A 16,958-nucleotide genomic window follows, 5' to 3' on the forward strand; every position below is an offset into this window, starting at 1 on the left:
CTGGGAAGCCTCAGTGTCACCTAGGGACAGGTGGAGTGGGGGGAGTGCAGTGGCAGAGCTGCAGGGCCAGGAGGAGTCAGGAAGCGCCGTGAAGATGCTGTCTGTCAGAGCAGTGGCTGCTCTTGCTGGAGAATGTGGCCTCGAGCAGCAAAGCTAGGGTGGCAGTGAAAATCGAAGAATGGGCCAGGCACGGTGACTCGTGCTGGTAATCCCAGCGCTTTGGGAGTCCGAGGCGGGTGGATCACCTGAGGCTGAGGTCAGGAGTTCCAGACCATCCTGACCAACATGGTGAAACCTCATCTCTACTAAATACAAAAAATTAGCCAGGTTTGGTGGAACGTGCCTGTAATCCCAGCTCCTTGGGAGGCTGAGGCAGGAGAATCGCTTGAACCTAGTAGGCGGAGGTTGCAGTGAGCCGAGATTGCACCATTTACACTCCAGCCTGGGGGACGAGAGTGAAACTCTGTCTCAAAAAAAAAGAAAGAAAATCGAAGAATGGAGGAGCTTCAAAATTCACCATCTTAGCCACGACTTACCATATGTTTAGTTAAAACATTGAGGTGGATATAAAACTGTGTTAAATGTGAAAGACTCGGGAGCCAGTACATCTCCTCTTAAGCGTAACAAGGAAACCCAATCTAGGGAGACAAGCCAATAGGATGAATGTCAGATGCAGTAGGAGGGTGATGCACACAGCAAAAATGAAGACATTCAACATAGGGAGAAAGCCCATCCTTACGGTCAATTAGAGAAATACAGCAGACTTATATCAAGGTTCTCTTCTGCTTTGCTTTAATAGAAATTACAACATTTAATACTAGAAAGAGCATAAGGATCTAGTGTAATGTTGGTGCCATGGGAAATTGATACAATGTTTTGGAACTCAGTAAAATTATATTTAGCAAAAGTGATTTGCATATTCTTTACCCAGTATGGTTAATCTACACTAAAGAAAGAACTCAACAGAAGAAAAAAAATGTCATTTCCATAAAGTAGCTTATTTCAGCATTATCTACAGTAGCAAAAATACTAAAGGGGAACATCTGAGTAAATCTTTTTTAAAACACAAGTAGAGTTAGTGGTGTGATTAAACATGGTGGTTACAAAAACTTCATCCACACGGGAAATGCTTGCAGTGTAAGGAAAGGAAAACAGAAGCCAGCGTGCACACTGGGTTCCTGCTGCGTAAAGCCTGCGTGGAGACACACACTGAGGTAGTAAGGTTTTGTTGTTAACAGTGATTAGAATTGAGAGTTGAGCTTTATTTTTTAAATGTCTGAAATTTTTAAAACCCTTCTCTTTTTTCGTTTTTTTTTTAAACCTCCTGTTCAATGGCTTACCTTTTTCTTTTATAAATAATTTTTCATTATAATAGTATTTTTAGAAGACTTATAAAAAGAAACAGTTAAAACCATCCATGAATTTTCTTCCACCCAGAGAAAACCTCTGTTAATATTTGATTTATACCTTTTTAGTCTTAATTTGTTTCTGTCTACGCATATATTATATATTATTTTTACATCTTAATTATAAAATTTTGTTTGTGGGTGTTAGAAACCAAATGCATCCCAGCACCTCCACTAGATTCAAGTCCAAAAGAATTGAAAGCAGGGACTTGAACAGATGTTTGTGCACCAGTGTGTCATAGCAGCATTATTCACAAGAGCCAAAAGGCGAAAGCAATCCAAGTGCCCATCAGCAGATGAACAGATAAAATGTGGTATATACACACAGTGGAATGTGTTCAGCAATTCCACTTATCTGAGGTACCTAGCATAGGCAGATTCCAAGAGACAAAGTAAGATAAAGGTTACCAGGGGTTGTGGGGAAGGGAGAGGGATGAGGATGCAGGGTTTTTGTTGGGAATGATGAGAAAGTTTTGGGTATACATAGTGGTGATGGTTACACAACATCATGAATGTATTTAATGACACTGAATGATCAAAAATGGTATGTTAGGAATGATCAAAATGGTATATTAATCTACTTTTCCAAAACTGGAAAAAAGTGTAAATGTATTAGCATAAAGTGAGAGAAATGTATCTTGTCATCAGCACAAGTAAAAATTTTGCCATAGGTGTCACCAACGTGTTCTGGCTGCCTGGAATGTTTCCACCGTTGTTGGGTAGTCAGATGTTTGGGATGAGGAAAACAGTCTGGCCCCGTTGCCAGTTGCCAGCAGCCAGCCCACACCTGCTGGGCTACACTGCCGCCTGCAAAGGGGCTAGACCAGTGGTGTGCCCCACAGCAGAGGACCCTAAAAGCAAAAGTGATTTGCTCTTGTCAATACCATGGCAAGGGCCCAGTCAGAGGGCCAGCAGTTGAATTTGTTGAAGACAACATTCAGAATATACTAGGGAAGAAAAACAAAATTTGGGAAATACCAAAGTCCTGTTCTTTGACCCAGCATAACAACTCTGAGTCAGAAATATCTAAAAGAAGAATGATATGCCTAGGAGGTGCTGAGTTCTCTGTCATAGGAGATTGTGAAGCGCTGAGGCCCAGCACTAGGCAGGAATACATATAGTACAAGGAATTAATTTGGGGATGGATGACACCCATTAGACTTAATGATGGCGGTCGGAGGAGCTTCTGTCTGTGGATGTGGGCCAGGGCCGCAGCGAGAAGCCCCCATTGCTGGTCTGGTGCTTGAAAGCAGGGGTGTGAGTGGACAGCCTTTCCTTCTCAAGGAAAGGCTTCTGAGCCTTTTATCCCTCAGAAAACATCTTGGTAAAGTGGATCATCAAATTACAAAGTAAAGGAGATTTAAAGTGTAAAGACTAGATGCAAATGCAGGTATATTGTTCCTTTTATGGTAGTTTACGGATTTGGTATTTTTACATTGCAGTACTAATAGCTGTCCTTTTGTCACTGGACATACATATTTCAAGTGAAAATCTCTGGCCTTCTTAATATTTCTGAGCATTCAAAGGAAATGTCCATTACAAGTCCCAGAAGGGAACTGACAGTGTGCTGTGCTCCAGGTGTCCCGCGATGGGGGTGCTGCCTCCCCTGCCACCGAGGGCTGGGCAGGTAGTGAGGTAGAAGGAGGCCGGACAGCTCTGGATAACAAGACCTCACTACTCAACACCCAGCCTCCGCGTGCCTTCCCAGGGCCGCGGGCGCGAGACTACAACCCGTACCCCTACTCAGATGCCATCAACACCTACGACAAGACCGCCCTGAAAGAGGCTGTGTTCGATGACGACATGGAGCAGCTTCGAGACGGTTGGTGTCTCTTTACTTAACTGTCCCCACCCAGAAGTGCTTCCCTTGTGCTCCCTCCTGTCTGGCCAGCACCAGGCCCACTGGTCAGATGTAAATGGAGATGCTGGGTCTGTTCTTTCTGCTTAGTCATTTGTTCAGGCACTACTTAACTGAATCCCTACTGTGCACTTGGGCATGGGGAACACGGCAGTGAACAGAAGCACAAGTAGCGGGGCAGTGAGGAAATAAACAGTCACACATGATATGAAGTAGCCACTGCCGCAGCTGAGCATGAGGGAAGGCCAACTCTACCATCAGGGAGGCTTTGCTGTAGAACCCAGGGCCCAGGTGGGCCAGGGCCGTAGGAACAAACAGGATGGCGAGCACGGGCTCAGCCTTTGTGAAGGCCTTGGACCTGCTTCCCAGCTCCCTGAGCTGTGGAGTGAGATCCTGAAGCACTGCTCCCAGGCTTCCCTCTCTTTTCACACCCGCTTTGTAACCAGGTCTCCCTGGAGCTGTGTGGACCTCCGTGCTGCATTTGGGAGGCAGGGGTTTGACATACACACTGAGCATTTGCATTACCATGTGTGGTGCCAAGCTAAGTATGGGGTCAGAAAGATTTGCCCAAAATGTAACGTAAGCATATAACATAGGAAGTAGGGAGCAGAAGCAGAGCTAGTCTGGTTTCTTTCTGGCTCCTGTGTTAAGACCAGCGTCCATTATTGAATAAACTAGTGAGTGATGAGTATGTATTTGTACAATGGTATTTTTATCGGGAACTGAATTATTTTTTCACCTCTCATGTTACATGATTTGGTTTATTTCAATTTGATAGTGCTTTTAAAAAAATATTGTTTTGAAGCCTGTTTTATTTCTCAAGTTTGAATGAGTAATTAGAACCTACATTAGAATTCTAAATAGTTAACATTCACTAAGGGCCTACCGTGTGTCATGAAGTGTATGGGTTGCCAGGGACCGAGGCACATGAGACACAGTCCCTGGCCTTAGAGAGCTCAAGGTCTGTCAGGGGAGCAGACTGATAGTGGTCACACTAGTACCAGAGAAGGCCTGTGCTGGAGGCAGATGCCAGATCCAGTCGGGGCACAAAGAAAAGAAAGCTGAACCTCTTGCAGGGATCAGACAGTAGGGGAATGCTAACATAGAAGAGGAGTTCTCTGTTTGAAAGCAGAAATGGCTGTAGGGATTAAAAGCCTAATCACTTGGCTATTAATTGCTTATATGCTGGTAGGTAGCATCTCCGACTCTGCCCACACATCTGTTTACTGGGCAGTGAGCTATTAGGGTATAGTGTTTGTAAGGACTGGCACTTCCTGGAAGAAGAGGACTATTTGTTTTCATTGCTTATAGAATTGTTTACCTTATCCTTTATGTTAGGGTAGAAATTACAGTGTTGGTTATTCACCAACTGTGTACTAAAAGGCTTAAAGAAAAGGAGGAAAAGGTAGGAAGGCAGGAGGAAATGACAGAGTTCTTTACCATTTCAGACTTTCTTGTGTGTTTGCTACCCAATCTTAGAAGCTAAAGAAGTATGCAAATACACATATAAGTAGTTCCTAATAACTTGTCTGATTTGTTTGTTTTTTCATCCTCTCTATTTAAAGTTGAATATTCAGAGTTGAGGTTTCTTAAAAGAACATGGAGGAGAAAGGATGTGCCTTTCTGCCATAGAAACCGTGTTCACAGCCCTGCAGGTAACTATGTTGAGTCATCTTGGGCCAGTTTTTAGTCTCTACATAGATAGTCCACCAGTAGTCCAAACACCTTGATTGGTATTTGTTCACCATGCTGGTTCCTAAGCTGTAGACATTTGAGAAGGGAATGGAGGATAATCAGATGTGATGGTGAGGCGGCCTTGGGGAATACGTGTGTATGGGAGTAGATTTGACCCTGGTAAGAGGCGGTCCAGTGGTGGGGCTGACTCAGGACCATGGCAGTGGGAGAGAGTTTCGGAAAATAAAAGGGTTGAGGAGGGGCTTTGGCGGATACAGGCATTTCTCCTCTTTGTCTGAAGTAGAAGGGAAAAGATAGCAAGGAAGGGTGAAGACATTGACTGTTGGGACTGGACAGCTGGTCTCGCACCTCTGCTTTCACAGTGAGCTTGGTGAGAAGGTTGGTGGAGGGTGTGTAGGCTGAGGCTGGACAGCGAAGCAGGGCGGAGGGTGGGAGGGGAACCTTGAAGGAGGCGTCGCCTCTGGGAGATGAGGCAGGAAGGGAAGGATCACTGGGCACCACTGAGGAAGCCCCTGTGCCAGGCATTTCCTCACGAGGTGACATATGTCTGGTGTGTTTCACCAGTGCCCATCGACCATTCTGACCTGGTGGCTGACCTTCTGAAAGAGCTGTCCAACCACAACGAGCGAGTGGAGGAACGGAAGGGAGCCCTGCTGGAGCTGCTCAAGATCACACGGGAAGACAGCCTCGGTGTCTGGGAGGAGCACTTCAAGACCATTCTGCTCCTGCTGCTGGAGACCCTTGGAGACAAAGACGTGAGATGCTGGTTTGGCCTTATCTTGCCCCTTTCCATGAATTGGGGTCACGATGTCCTTTTCTTATTGGGCTTAGCTTCAGCTTTACTTTCTGGGTTGTGCTTACTGTTTACATCAAAACATTTATTTGTTCATTTATCACATTTTCTGAGCACGTTTAGTAAGGTCATGTTTTTATCAGCAACAAGCTGCTGCTTGGCTTACGTGCATGGTCTATAACTGGGTTTATAGTAGTTGAGGGAACTTCATTCCTGCATCTAGTTGCTTTAACACAGAATTTCTTAAAACTTCATTAGCATAGAATGTGGTCTTTTAGGATGCACTTTTTTACTTGTGAGTTTCATTTTTGTTTCATATGTAATTGAGAAATAAAAAGGTTCATTTTAAAAGACCTAATTAAATGCTACATTCCATGAAATTCCATCTTGGTCCCCCCCTGCATATGTTAAGAGTTCCAATAATTTTAATCAGTCCAAGTGGCAGGTTCCAGAAGCATGATTCTGATTTTCGTATTATTAATTTAAAAATAAAAAAAGCTTCATCATGCTGAGACATTTGAATGTGACAAACTAGGCATTTCTGACATGCCTGGTCTGTGATCTGCACATCGCACATAGAGAACTCTTAAAAGGAGGAGTAATCTGGTCAAAGTCCTGCCTTCTCCCACCTGTGGAGATGGTCCCTTATGTGGAAACAGGAATAGATGCTGAGAATTACCAGAATTAAACCTCTACAAGAAAAAGTTTCTCCATCCACATGGAGAAGAGAAATGAGAAGAGAGTGCTGTGGTGAGGGGCTGGAGGAAGGGGATGGGAGGATTGCCAGGAGGTGACAGGCCATGCCCAGGGCCAGCTAGAGGGGACTTGCATGACAAGCGAGTGACAGGGAGGCTGCTGCATGCCATGCCGTGGTGACTCAGATAGCTTTCTAATGCTTCGGATTAATGGTTTGGTTTAGGGATAAGTAAAAATAGAAGAATGGTAATAAGTAATCTGTTTTACTTTTTAAAAAAAACTTTTTAAAAATACTTTTTAAAAAAACAAAGCATTGGCTCGTAAGGCAGTTATGCCTTGTTGGCTCTGTTGGGAGATAAAGTGATGTCCTGTAGAAGACAGGTAAATGGTGTATTAGTGTGTGAACTGTACAGATGAGTGACAAAGAATCAGGATGTACTTTCTGGCTCTGTTTGGTGTAAACTACGTTCTCTTTTATTGAGATTAGGAGTCTGTTTGGAATGGCTTTCCTCCAGATGCATGACTGTGGCCTTAACCAACTCGAGGCCTGTACATACCCAGTGATCTCATCACATGGAAGGTCAGGAATAATGACAGGCCTTCCACTGTCCTTAGGTGGAGTTCACTCTTACAGGCTGTGTTGATGAAACATCCAGGTGCTTTATACACATTCTTTCATACATTTTACAGAAGCATAATTTTAGGCTGAAGCCTCAGGAAATCTGGAAATCCCCAGAAAACTGATAATGAACTTAGGTGTATCATCCTCATTTGGTCTTGAGTGCATGGCTCGTTCAAGTAGCTTTTCTCAGTGCCTGTCAGGCACTGGGTCCTGGGAATGTCACCCTAAGGCACAGTGCCTGCCTTCATGGAGCTGATGTCTAGAGAGCCAGTGTCAAGTAAAGCTGATTTCAAGTGAGCTGTGTGATCTGTTTAGAGGGTTCTGCGAGGTTCCAGGGAACCCAGAACTGGGTGCTTGGACTTGCCGACCCTGCTGACTGCTATGTGTGAAAGTGCTGTGTGGTGTTTGGTGATGTCTTCCTTTCCCTTTGTATTCTAGCATTCAATTCGAGCACTGGCGTTGAGAGTTTTGAGGGAAATTCTGAGAAATCAACCAGCGAGATTTAAAAACTACGCCGAGCTGACGATTATGAAGACTCTGGAAGCCCACAAAGACTCCCATAAGGAGGTGAGTCAGTCATGTGCCCAGGGGTGCTGAACAGATGGGTCATGGGGAGCAGCTGGGATGTGGAGATAGAGGAATCAGAATCAGTGCACAGCTTAAGAGCCCCTTCCTTGGAACTCAGCCATGTCGTAATACAGAGTGGAGTCCCCATTGCTGTTGTCCTTGCTGAGCAGTGGCACAGTTCCAGGGCCAATGCCATTTGTTCAGTTCCTAGCTCCTTCTCACTGTTTCCAGCAGGCCTGCCCTGCCCCTGAGATGTGTTCCATGTCCGTGCTTCTGGCTGCCTTTGTGGAAGGGAAGGGTCTGCTGCTGCCTTCTGGCATTTAGCCTCCGGTAGTCTGGTGTGGGAGGTGGAGACCAGCTTTGGAATCACAGACATGCAAGTCCCAGAACCAACGCCTTCTTGCTCCAGATCTGTGGACCAGTCATTTCACCTTCTGAGCCTCCGTTTCCTTGTGTGTAAAATAGGAATGGATATTTCCACAGAGTTTCTCATGAGAATTAAATGAGATGGCCAGGGATGATTCCAGCCCAGCACCTGCCAACAGTGGGTAGCAGGCTGCTGTACTGACCTTCCTCCCTCCCGGCCGTTCAGTGTGCTTCTCTCTGCAAGATGAGGCTGAGTGGAGGCAGCCCTGCTGTGCCTCTTCCACTCACTTTTGAGTATTTAAAATGCTAGCAAGCTATCTCTGCAGTTTCTGGCATTGGGACCTCAGCTGCCTGGTAGAGAGCGGCAGGACATGTCTCTGTGTCCTGCACACATGCCACGGAGGGTGCACACTCAGCAAAAACTCAGCTTGTTGCTTATTGGATTGTCCAGCCCCCATGCCTCACCAGGCTTTCAAGTGGCTAGAAGCCCACAGAGAATGGGGAGGTGGCAGGAGCTGTCCTGATACAAATGATTCAGTGACATCCTTCAGTAAAAGGAACTGTGGGGAACAAAATCATATATTGGAACTTCAGAAAACTTAGCATGCCAGATAATGGGTTTGACCCCAGAGTGAGACATAACAACTTGCTTAGTTTGATCTCTTGGCTCATGTGTGACTGTCGTGTGAGCATGCTAATGGATGAAGGGAATTATAATTAACACAATTCTTCCGTCTACATAGAGAGTCAGACCCTAGATCATAGTTCTGTTTGGCATTTGTGTGACTGCTTGAGCAGTGACTGATGTGACCTCTTCAAATCTCCACCACAATTGTAGCTCAGCAAGGGCGAGGGTCTTGTCCTCAGACTGGGCCTCTCTCCACCTGCCAGTCCTAGAACAGCACACAGTACACAGGGGATGGATGTGTTTTCAGACTAATCACTGGGTTTCCAAAATCTGGCTTGATTGCATGATGGTGATAATCACTCACATTTGAACAAAGCACTTTTCATTTATAATAACTCATTTAAAAAACGTGAAGACCAGATGAGCTAGTACAATCAACATAGTGATTTCCAGGTGAGGAGGGAAGGTCCTAGAGCAGGGGTGTCCCATCTTTTGGCTTCCCTGGGCCGCATTGGAAGAATTGTCTTAGGCCACACATAAAATGCACTAACGATAGCCAATGAGCCTAAAAAAAAAAAAATCACAAAAAATTTTCATAATGTTTTAAGAAAGTTTATGAATTAGTGTTGGGGTGCATTCAAAGCCATCCTGGGCCACGGGTTGGACAAGCTTGTCCTAGAGGAACTGTATGCACAGCAGTTACTGGCAGAACTGAGACGTTAGCTAGGTTTTGTGTCTCCTTTAAGGCGCAAATGGCATGTGCTAACTTTTTTAAACCATAATTGCTTCTCCTTAATGAGAATATGTGATCAAAAAATGAAATTAAAATGATGTTCTTTTTGTTTTGCTTTGTTTTTGAGACAGGGTCTTGCTCTGTCACCCAGGCTGGAGTGCAGTGGCACAACCTGTGCTCACTGTAACCTCCACCTCCCAGGTTCAAGAAGTCCTCCTGCCTTAGCCCCCTGAGTAGCTGGGACTACAGGCATGAGCCACTGCACCTGGCCTGATGTTCTTTTACTTAGAGATGAAATCAGTTGTTTTCATGGGGCAGTACATACTTAGACTCGGGCATTTAAATGAAACACCAAGCCATCCATGGTGTCTTGGCACGCACTTACCGACTCGCCAGTTGGAAGATATCTGTCTAAAGTTGAATCCTAAGAAGTATAAGTTAACATTAAGTAATTGGTTTGTTATTTGCTTTTTTCTTGGGAGATCTTTTTTTTTTTCCCTGCAAAATTAGAAATTTAGGAGAGAAAATTCTCAGGTATGAGGCCCTTTAAATTGCCCAAGGGAAAAGAGCAGAATATATATCCTGCTTAAAATAAACTTAGCAGCACTCGGGTTCAAGGGTCCCCATGCTGCTGTTACTGACTTGTGGTAGAGCTGGTGGAGGAGATGTGTTGGGAACGATGCCTGCATTGGCAGGCCTTCCTGCTTTGCATAGTTTGACTCACCTTGACTCATTGCCCTTGGAGTTTCCTTATAAAACTTTACTCTGTCACTTTGCCAGGAGCCACTATAATAACTCAAGAACCTGTGTTATTTAGGTTTGGGGTTGGGTTTTCATTTTTTGTTCCTTTTTTTTTTTTCTTTTCCCTTGAAGTTCTTCTTCCTCTTATTTTAACCAATCTTTTTCCATTCCTTCTTGCTATTTTTTAGGGCAGAAGGCTGAGATGGACATAAAGTTTGTGTTGTAGGCATCTTGTTGGCATATTAATATGGCACGTAATAGTTCTCTAGTCCTTCCATTTCCTCATCATTGCATTCAATTCTTACGACTCCAAACATTTATTGAAAAGGATCTGAAATGTTTCTAGACTTACTTTATTAGTCATACAAAGACATAGTCTATCTTCCTGTGTTATTAATACTTCCAAAGTTTGTTTATCCCAGAGTTAGCTCTCTTGGAGCTTCCTTCTCAATAAGAAGCTAGTTGGTTTTATATTCCCAGACAAAAACTGGGCTTCAGCAGGAGATGAAGAGCATAGACTCGGCAGGTTAACATGGGGCTGCTTTTAGAGACATTGGCACCAGCTGCCCTTCTCTTGCCAGCATGACATTACCACACCAGCATGTGCACTGTGGCTCTGACTATGTGACTGCAGCGAGGAAGGACAGCTTCTTGAAATACAATTTCTGTAAATTGAAATTTGTCACAAAAGCTATTTGGGAAGATGGATGAGGTAGGACTGACGATAAGATGGCTTGTTTTCTCATATAAGCAAGCGTCTGCTTTGTCAGTTTCTTTTAAAAGAAGTAATACGTGCAGAATGTGTTTCTTACACATTGAAAATGTGCCAAGTACCAAATCTGTCTCAGACACCATTCATCCAAAGCTAACATACATGTTCTATAGTAAGCAAGATAGATGAAGGATTTGGACACCAATTTAGAGTTTTTATTTTAAAAGTTGGTGTTTCTGAGCTTAGACATAATGTTTTCATAGTCCCTATTTGAGTAAGTCTCTTTCATTATCTAACTTTATCTTTTTAGTAAATAAATTTTGCTATTGAGTTTCAGTGCCTCATTAATGAAGTTACCGTGGTTTGCAGTAGAGTTGGCATTTAGCAAATACCTTAAAGGGCTAAGGCCTTGAGAGTGACCTTTTAAAATTTTGAGTCCATTTTCTGTTTCCAAGAGAACTCCATTAATTTGAACTCTTCTTATATTAGAATTTGTAATCTGTTTGTTAGAGCTGGTACAGAACCTCTCCTTTGGTGATTAAAAAGAGAGGATTAAATAAGAGAATTGATACTACAAAGAGATTCTGGGGTCAGTGTGAGATACAAATCTTGAGGCAGAAAACCTGGTTTTTAGTCCTGCGTCTGCTGTTGTCCAGCTGTTCCCAGTTTCATCATCTCAATATAACCCTGAATAAGCAGCTCTGTTGTGAGAATGAAAGATATTATGATATAGAAATATGCTTTTAAAATTGTCATATGCTATACAATTGTTGCTACATAAAACTGTTCTCAGACATCCTTATTCATTTCAGAAGTGCCCATCTCTCAGGAAATAGTTGATATACTAATTATAAATCATTGTATGCACATTCAATGCAAGAATATTTGTTGCTGCCAATCATTGTGATGTGCATATAGTACCCATAATGTTGAAGTTCACAGTAAATGTTTTATTTAAACTTGAAAGAAGCCCAACTCTATTTTTTGAAGATATTCTGTAATTGAGGTTTTCTGATCATTAGACTTAGCTTATTCTGAACTTTGCCACATTAGTGAATATCCAGTTACACTTGTCTGTTAAAAGAGGAAAATATTAGCATCATTCATGTCACTGTGCTGGATCAGCAAACATTTCTTGCTACACACACAAAGGTCGTGGTGTTTAAGGCACCAGAATCCAGCTTCAAGTGGTTTGGCTTGTTTTGGGAAGTTTGATTCTTAGATAAATATAAAACCACCAGTAGTATGTCTTCAGGGGTTTTATTTTTAAATCATTTCTAATTAACTTTTTATTTTATGACTTTAAAGAATTAAAATGGCAAAATCAGACCAAGGTTATTTATAAAAGAAAGAGAACTTCCTAGGAACTTGTCTGGTTTCTGATTCGCCCAGCCAGCATGGTATCTCATGCAGTCCTTTAGACAAATGCCATAGTCAGAGAGAAGCACCAGTGTGCCAGAGAAGATCTGTGATCAAATACCAGTTAGAATCACTAGCTGACCTCATCTTAGCCAGACCCCCTGCGCTCAGGAATGGCCCTTAAATGCCTCTCAGGGCAGCAGTCATTTGTATCTGTGGGCACTGGGAAATAATATACTGCATGAACTCTGGAGAAATGCCTTTACTCCTCTGTACTTTGGTTTTTCCTTATCTTTTACCCTATCAAGTGGACTAGATGATTATCTGTGTTTCATCCAGCCTCAAGTAATACAGGTTGCTGTTGAGTAACAAACCTAAATCCTCAAATTCTAAATTTTCAGTTTTCCCTAGGCCCAACCTTGGGATATGACCAGAAGCCCCATTTCCTTTGTAGGTTTTTGCTTTTTAATAAAAAGACAAAACCCCAAAACCTGTTTAGCTTCATCGAGAGATTCCAAGTTACTGAGCCAGCAGTCACACTAACAGCACAAACTCCAATAAATGTTGGATAATTGATGGGTAGTGGTGTACTGTAGTCTTCAAGGTCCTTATGGTTTAGTTGAGGTTAAAGCAAAGAGTCATGTGTGGTTCAAAGCGAAATACACCAGGAGTTTAGGAGTGGGCTAGAATAGTCAAGGAAGAGTTCCTTAGGGAGTTAGAACCTGAGATGGGCTGAGAAGGAGCACATAGGGAGAGAACTCTAGCTAGGAGCCCAGGCCATGTGGCCAAGAGAGGGGCCATGGGCTTGGAAGACACTCCTGGGTTGAACCCCGCTGAGCCAAGATGGCAGGAGACTTACCTTACCATTTTGTGAGCCCTCATATTCTCTGTGTCGAGTGAAGAAACATAGCCCACCTCACAGGCTTGTAAAGTGCCAGGCATAGTGTCTATTTCTGAGTGGCAGCTGTGGTGGCGGCTGCTCCTGCTGTTATTCACAGGTAGGGGAGTAGTTCTGCCTCGCTGATGAACTGACTCTCAAGGAGCCAGATGTGACACCTGCCCTTTAGCTCTTATAGCTTCAGAAAAAGCCATAACTTAATGTTAAAACCTTTGAGTTTGCGGTTTGAAGGCCTGGGTTCACATGCTGCTTTTGCCAGCTCGGGGGCTGTGATCGTGGACAAGTCATAGACACTCTGGATATCTAAAGCACTTGTATGCTGGGTGGGAGGTGGGGGGCAGGTGTTTTATACCCTTCCCTGAGAGGCTAGCATTAAAATCAAGTGAGGTAAGGTGGTTGACATTGTTGAAAATTGAAGATAGTATCCTTTTTATATATACTCTTCCAATGAAGAAAGTAGACTGATTTTGAATAGAATTGTTGTCAAGTTTTTAAAATTCTACATAAAGCAGATATAACTGCATTTCTCTAAATACATCTAAGAAGCTATTAAATGCAATTGAGTAAACTCTAAAACACCAGTCAAAAACACGACTTGTATTTTTTGGCTGCTGCTTTGTTTGGAATCCGTCCATATTTGTGCTGGGATAGCCGGTACATTGTCAGCGTTAGGCTAGGAAATGCCATGAGTTTTTAGAGATGGATACCGGAATTAGAGTGCCAAAGAGAAGCCTTAAACGTGCTGCCCAGCTTCCCATCTGATGCTGAGCACCTCCTGAGAGGCCAGCCCAGCCTCTGCAGCATCTCCAGGACAGCAGGACACACCACCTCCTGGGCTCCCAGCCCCTCTTTCCACTCCTTCTCATCATTTGCCCCTGTTGGCCCTAATTCTACCCCTTAGAGTAGAACAGAATAAATCTCCCGCCTAAGAGCCTGACCACATTTGAAGATATCCATTGTGTTGCCCTGAATCTACTTTTCCAGGCAAGGATGTGATGACTGTCTTGTTAGAAGTCATTTCATACAGACACTACTTCTCAAGATCTTCAAAGCTGCCTGGAATTTTGTGCATGCACATTTTTCAGGGGAAAAGACTCATCAGGTAGAGTTGGATGATAAGATTTTATAATCTGAAATACTTTTAAAATAATTGATTCAGATTCTCCCTTTCGTTTTACTGATGAGGAAAACCGAGGCATAGAAGGTGAAGAAATTTACCCCAAGCTCACTTGGCTAGTTGATGCCAGAACCAGAGCCAAAACTCAGGTCTCCAGACTTATAGCCTGGAACTTTTCTTCTCCCCTCCCTCTGGTACTGAGCCTAGCTAAGTGAAGACCCTCGTCCCAGGTTCAGGGCCATGCTGGCGCTCCGTCGTAAATCCCAGGACCGTGTCGGTGCCAATCTGGGGCATTGGTCGTTTTTCCCCAGTCTACTGGGGGATACTTAAACTCAGGGTCAATCCAATTTTTTAAGGTCTTTCTGGCCTTTCCCAGAAGGTGGCGCTAAACTCTTCCTTAGCTTCCACACGATTGAGTAGCTAAGCTCAGGACACTACTATGAAGAGTTCTTTGATTCCAGCCACTGTTGTTCCTGGACCTTTGCTTTTTTTTTTTTTTTGACTCAACCAGTTATTCTGGTGTGTCTGTGACAGAGCCAGATCAAACCTTCTGAACCTAAAACATGCAATCCAAATTTTGAAAACTTTGTGCTAAAAGAAAGAAAGCTTTAAGCAAACATTCACCAGTATTCTGAGTAATGATCCAATTTTGACAAGCTAGGTGTGAAAATTATGCTTTTCTTAGCTAGACATTGTTACTTCACTGACTTTGAAAGGGGAAGGAGTCCTGTGTTTCTAATGAGACTGTAGCAGAATTGGAACAGTTTTTGATGACTTCAAGGCAGATTATAACCCGGAAGTCTTTTTGATCCTGTCCTCTTTGAATAGTCCCTCACCCCTTTCTAAATCCTTGCCACTTCTGGCCACCTTGTGTACTAAGTGGTGTTGTCTTCCTTTGTTTCTGCTGCCCATGTTGACTTTTGCTCTCTATTTGCTTACATTTATAATCTTTGCTTCTTATGTTACGTAGAACACAGGGGCAAAACCTAAAGTTCACCCTGATTCAGGCAGCTTGCCAAAGCCAGGGGTTTGGCATATAGAGGGAAGTTGAGAACACCTACCTCCCTTGCCAAAACCAGCATCTGTCTTGGGAAACTTTCTCTAACCCCAGTGAAAAAGAGGGCCTCAAACTACCCATCTTAATGTGCAGCTTCTGACATTTTATTTTCAGACATTTTAGAACCAAAGCCCTCATCCACGTTAGATACATTTGATCATCCGAGTGTGGTGGCTTACACCGGTAATCCCAGCACTTTGGGAGGCTGAGGCGGGCAGATCACTTGAGGTCAGGAGTTTGAGACCAGCCTGGCCAACATGGTGAAACTCTGTCTCTACTAAAAATACAAAAAAATTAGCTAGGCATGGTGGTGTGCGCCTGTAGTCCCAGCTACTCGGAGGCTGAGGCAGGAGAATCGCATGAACCCACCAAGATGGCGCCACTGCACTCCAGCCTGGGCAACAGAGCAAGACTCTGTCTCAAAATAAAATAAAATAATAGATACATTTCACCAAATGCTTCATGCAGGCCACATCCAGAATTCCTGGATTTTTGTAAGATGAAGGGCTCCTTGGGTTTGGGTTTTGGCTCAGCAGATCTGAAACAGCCTTTTTTCCCAGCAGCTCCCTGTAGGATAATTCACCTTAACCTGAAGGGCAATAGAGTGCAGGAGAAGGGGAGGAGAGAAGGAAAACCGCGAGTTCTCACCACAAACCCGGCAATCGATTGCCTGGTCTCACTAATCCTCATTGCAACCCCGAAGAGCACCAGGAGCCCTTAGCTTGCTCCTGTCAAGCCTGGAAAGCAACGCTGCCGACTCTTGAATCCTGTCTCCAGAGCCGTGTTCTTTCCACCCACTGAGCTGCTTCCCACTTCCTGGGGGACCTCAGATATTGACTCCTGTGCATCAGTGCTTTCTAACTTTGATACGCTACAGAATCATCCGGTGTTGTCTGACTTTTTGTTTCTTTCTCCGGGTTTAAAAACAGAAGCCTAAAAGTTCCTCAGCTTTCAGGCTGATGTGTTATGATACCTGGGCAGTGATTTCTTGCACTAGAAAGCCAGCAGTTTCTGAGCATGGTTTCAATGCTGGGCCAGATTAGATAAGAGAGGGACTGTCTCCTTCCACTTTTCACCGTCCACTCAGCTGTGTGTAACTCAGCCACATAGGTACACAGCCACATGCTTGGCTTTCCCAAACACACACAGACTCTGAGACCTGCACAAATGGAGGAGGAAGAAAAGTGCCCCGTCTGAGGTAACCCATTACCTGACGGAGCTCTTCCAAGAAACATGCCGGTCCTCCTCAGACAATTGGTGACTGGAAAAACCTGAGCTGAAGTCTCTTTTCCAAAGAACTAGTCTGTTGCTTTTCCAGTGTGTCACCTGGAATGGGACTCTCTGGGCCTGGTACAGTAGATTTTTCCACAGCCCAAGTTGATCATTTGTAGATACCCTGCCGTGCTCCTAGTTTTCTGTGCTAGCTCCTTAGGAAAAATGTAAATCCAAGTCAATGTGGCATGCTCCAGATATGACTTTGTGAATCATGAGCATTAAAAATATGTACACTGGGCTGGGTGTAGTGGTTCAAGCCTGTAATCCCAGCATTTTGGGAGGCTGAGGTGGGCAGATCATTTGAAACCAGTTTGGGTAACATAGCGAGACCCCATCTCACATACTGAGACCCCTACAAAAAACTTAAAATATTATGTGTGCCTGTAATCCCACCTACTTGGAAGGCTAAGGTAGGAGGATCGCTTGAGCTCAGGA

General features: G+C 43.9%; 1 protein-coding gene across 14 annotated transcripts in view; it reads left to right on the forward strand.

Moving 5' to 3' along the window:
* CLASP1 (cytoplasmic linker associated protein 1) overlaps positions 1-16,958 on the forward strand; it is a 312,442-nt gene that overhangs the window by 279,460 nt on the left and 16,024 nt on the right. For 8 of the 14 annotated variants that reach the window (XM_063647337.1, XM_063647338.1, XM_063647340.1 and 5 more), the window contains 4 exons: positions 2,985-3,228; positions 4,830-4,919; positions 5,524-5,714; positions 7,509-7,637. In XM_063647337.1, coding sequence (XP_063503407.1) covers positions 2,985-3,228; positions 4,830-4,919; positions 5,524-5,714; positions 7,509-7,637 — 654 coding nt within the window. The remainder of the gene's footprint in view (positions 1-2,984; positions 3,229-4,829; positions 4,920-5,523; positions 5,715-7,508; positions 7,638-16,958) is intronic. The other 6 variants (XM_054479398.2, XM_063647344.1, XM_063647345.1 and 3 more) reach the window with 1 other exon arrangement.

Source organism: Pongo pygmaeus, chromosome 11 (assembly GCF_028885625.2).
Source record: "Pongo pygmaeus isolate AG05252 chromosome 11, NHGRI_mPonPyg2-v2.0_pri, whole genome shotgun sequence".
NCBI classification, from domain to species: domain Eukaryota; kingdom Metazoa; phylum Chordata; class Mammalia; order Primates; family Hominidae; genus Pongo; species Pongo pygmaeus.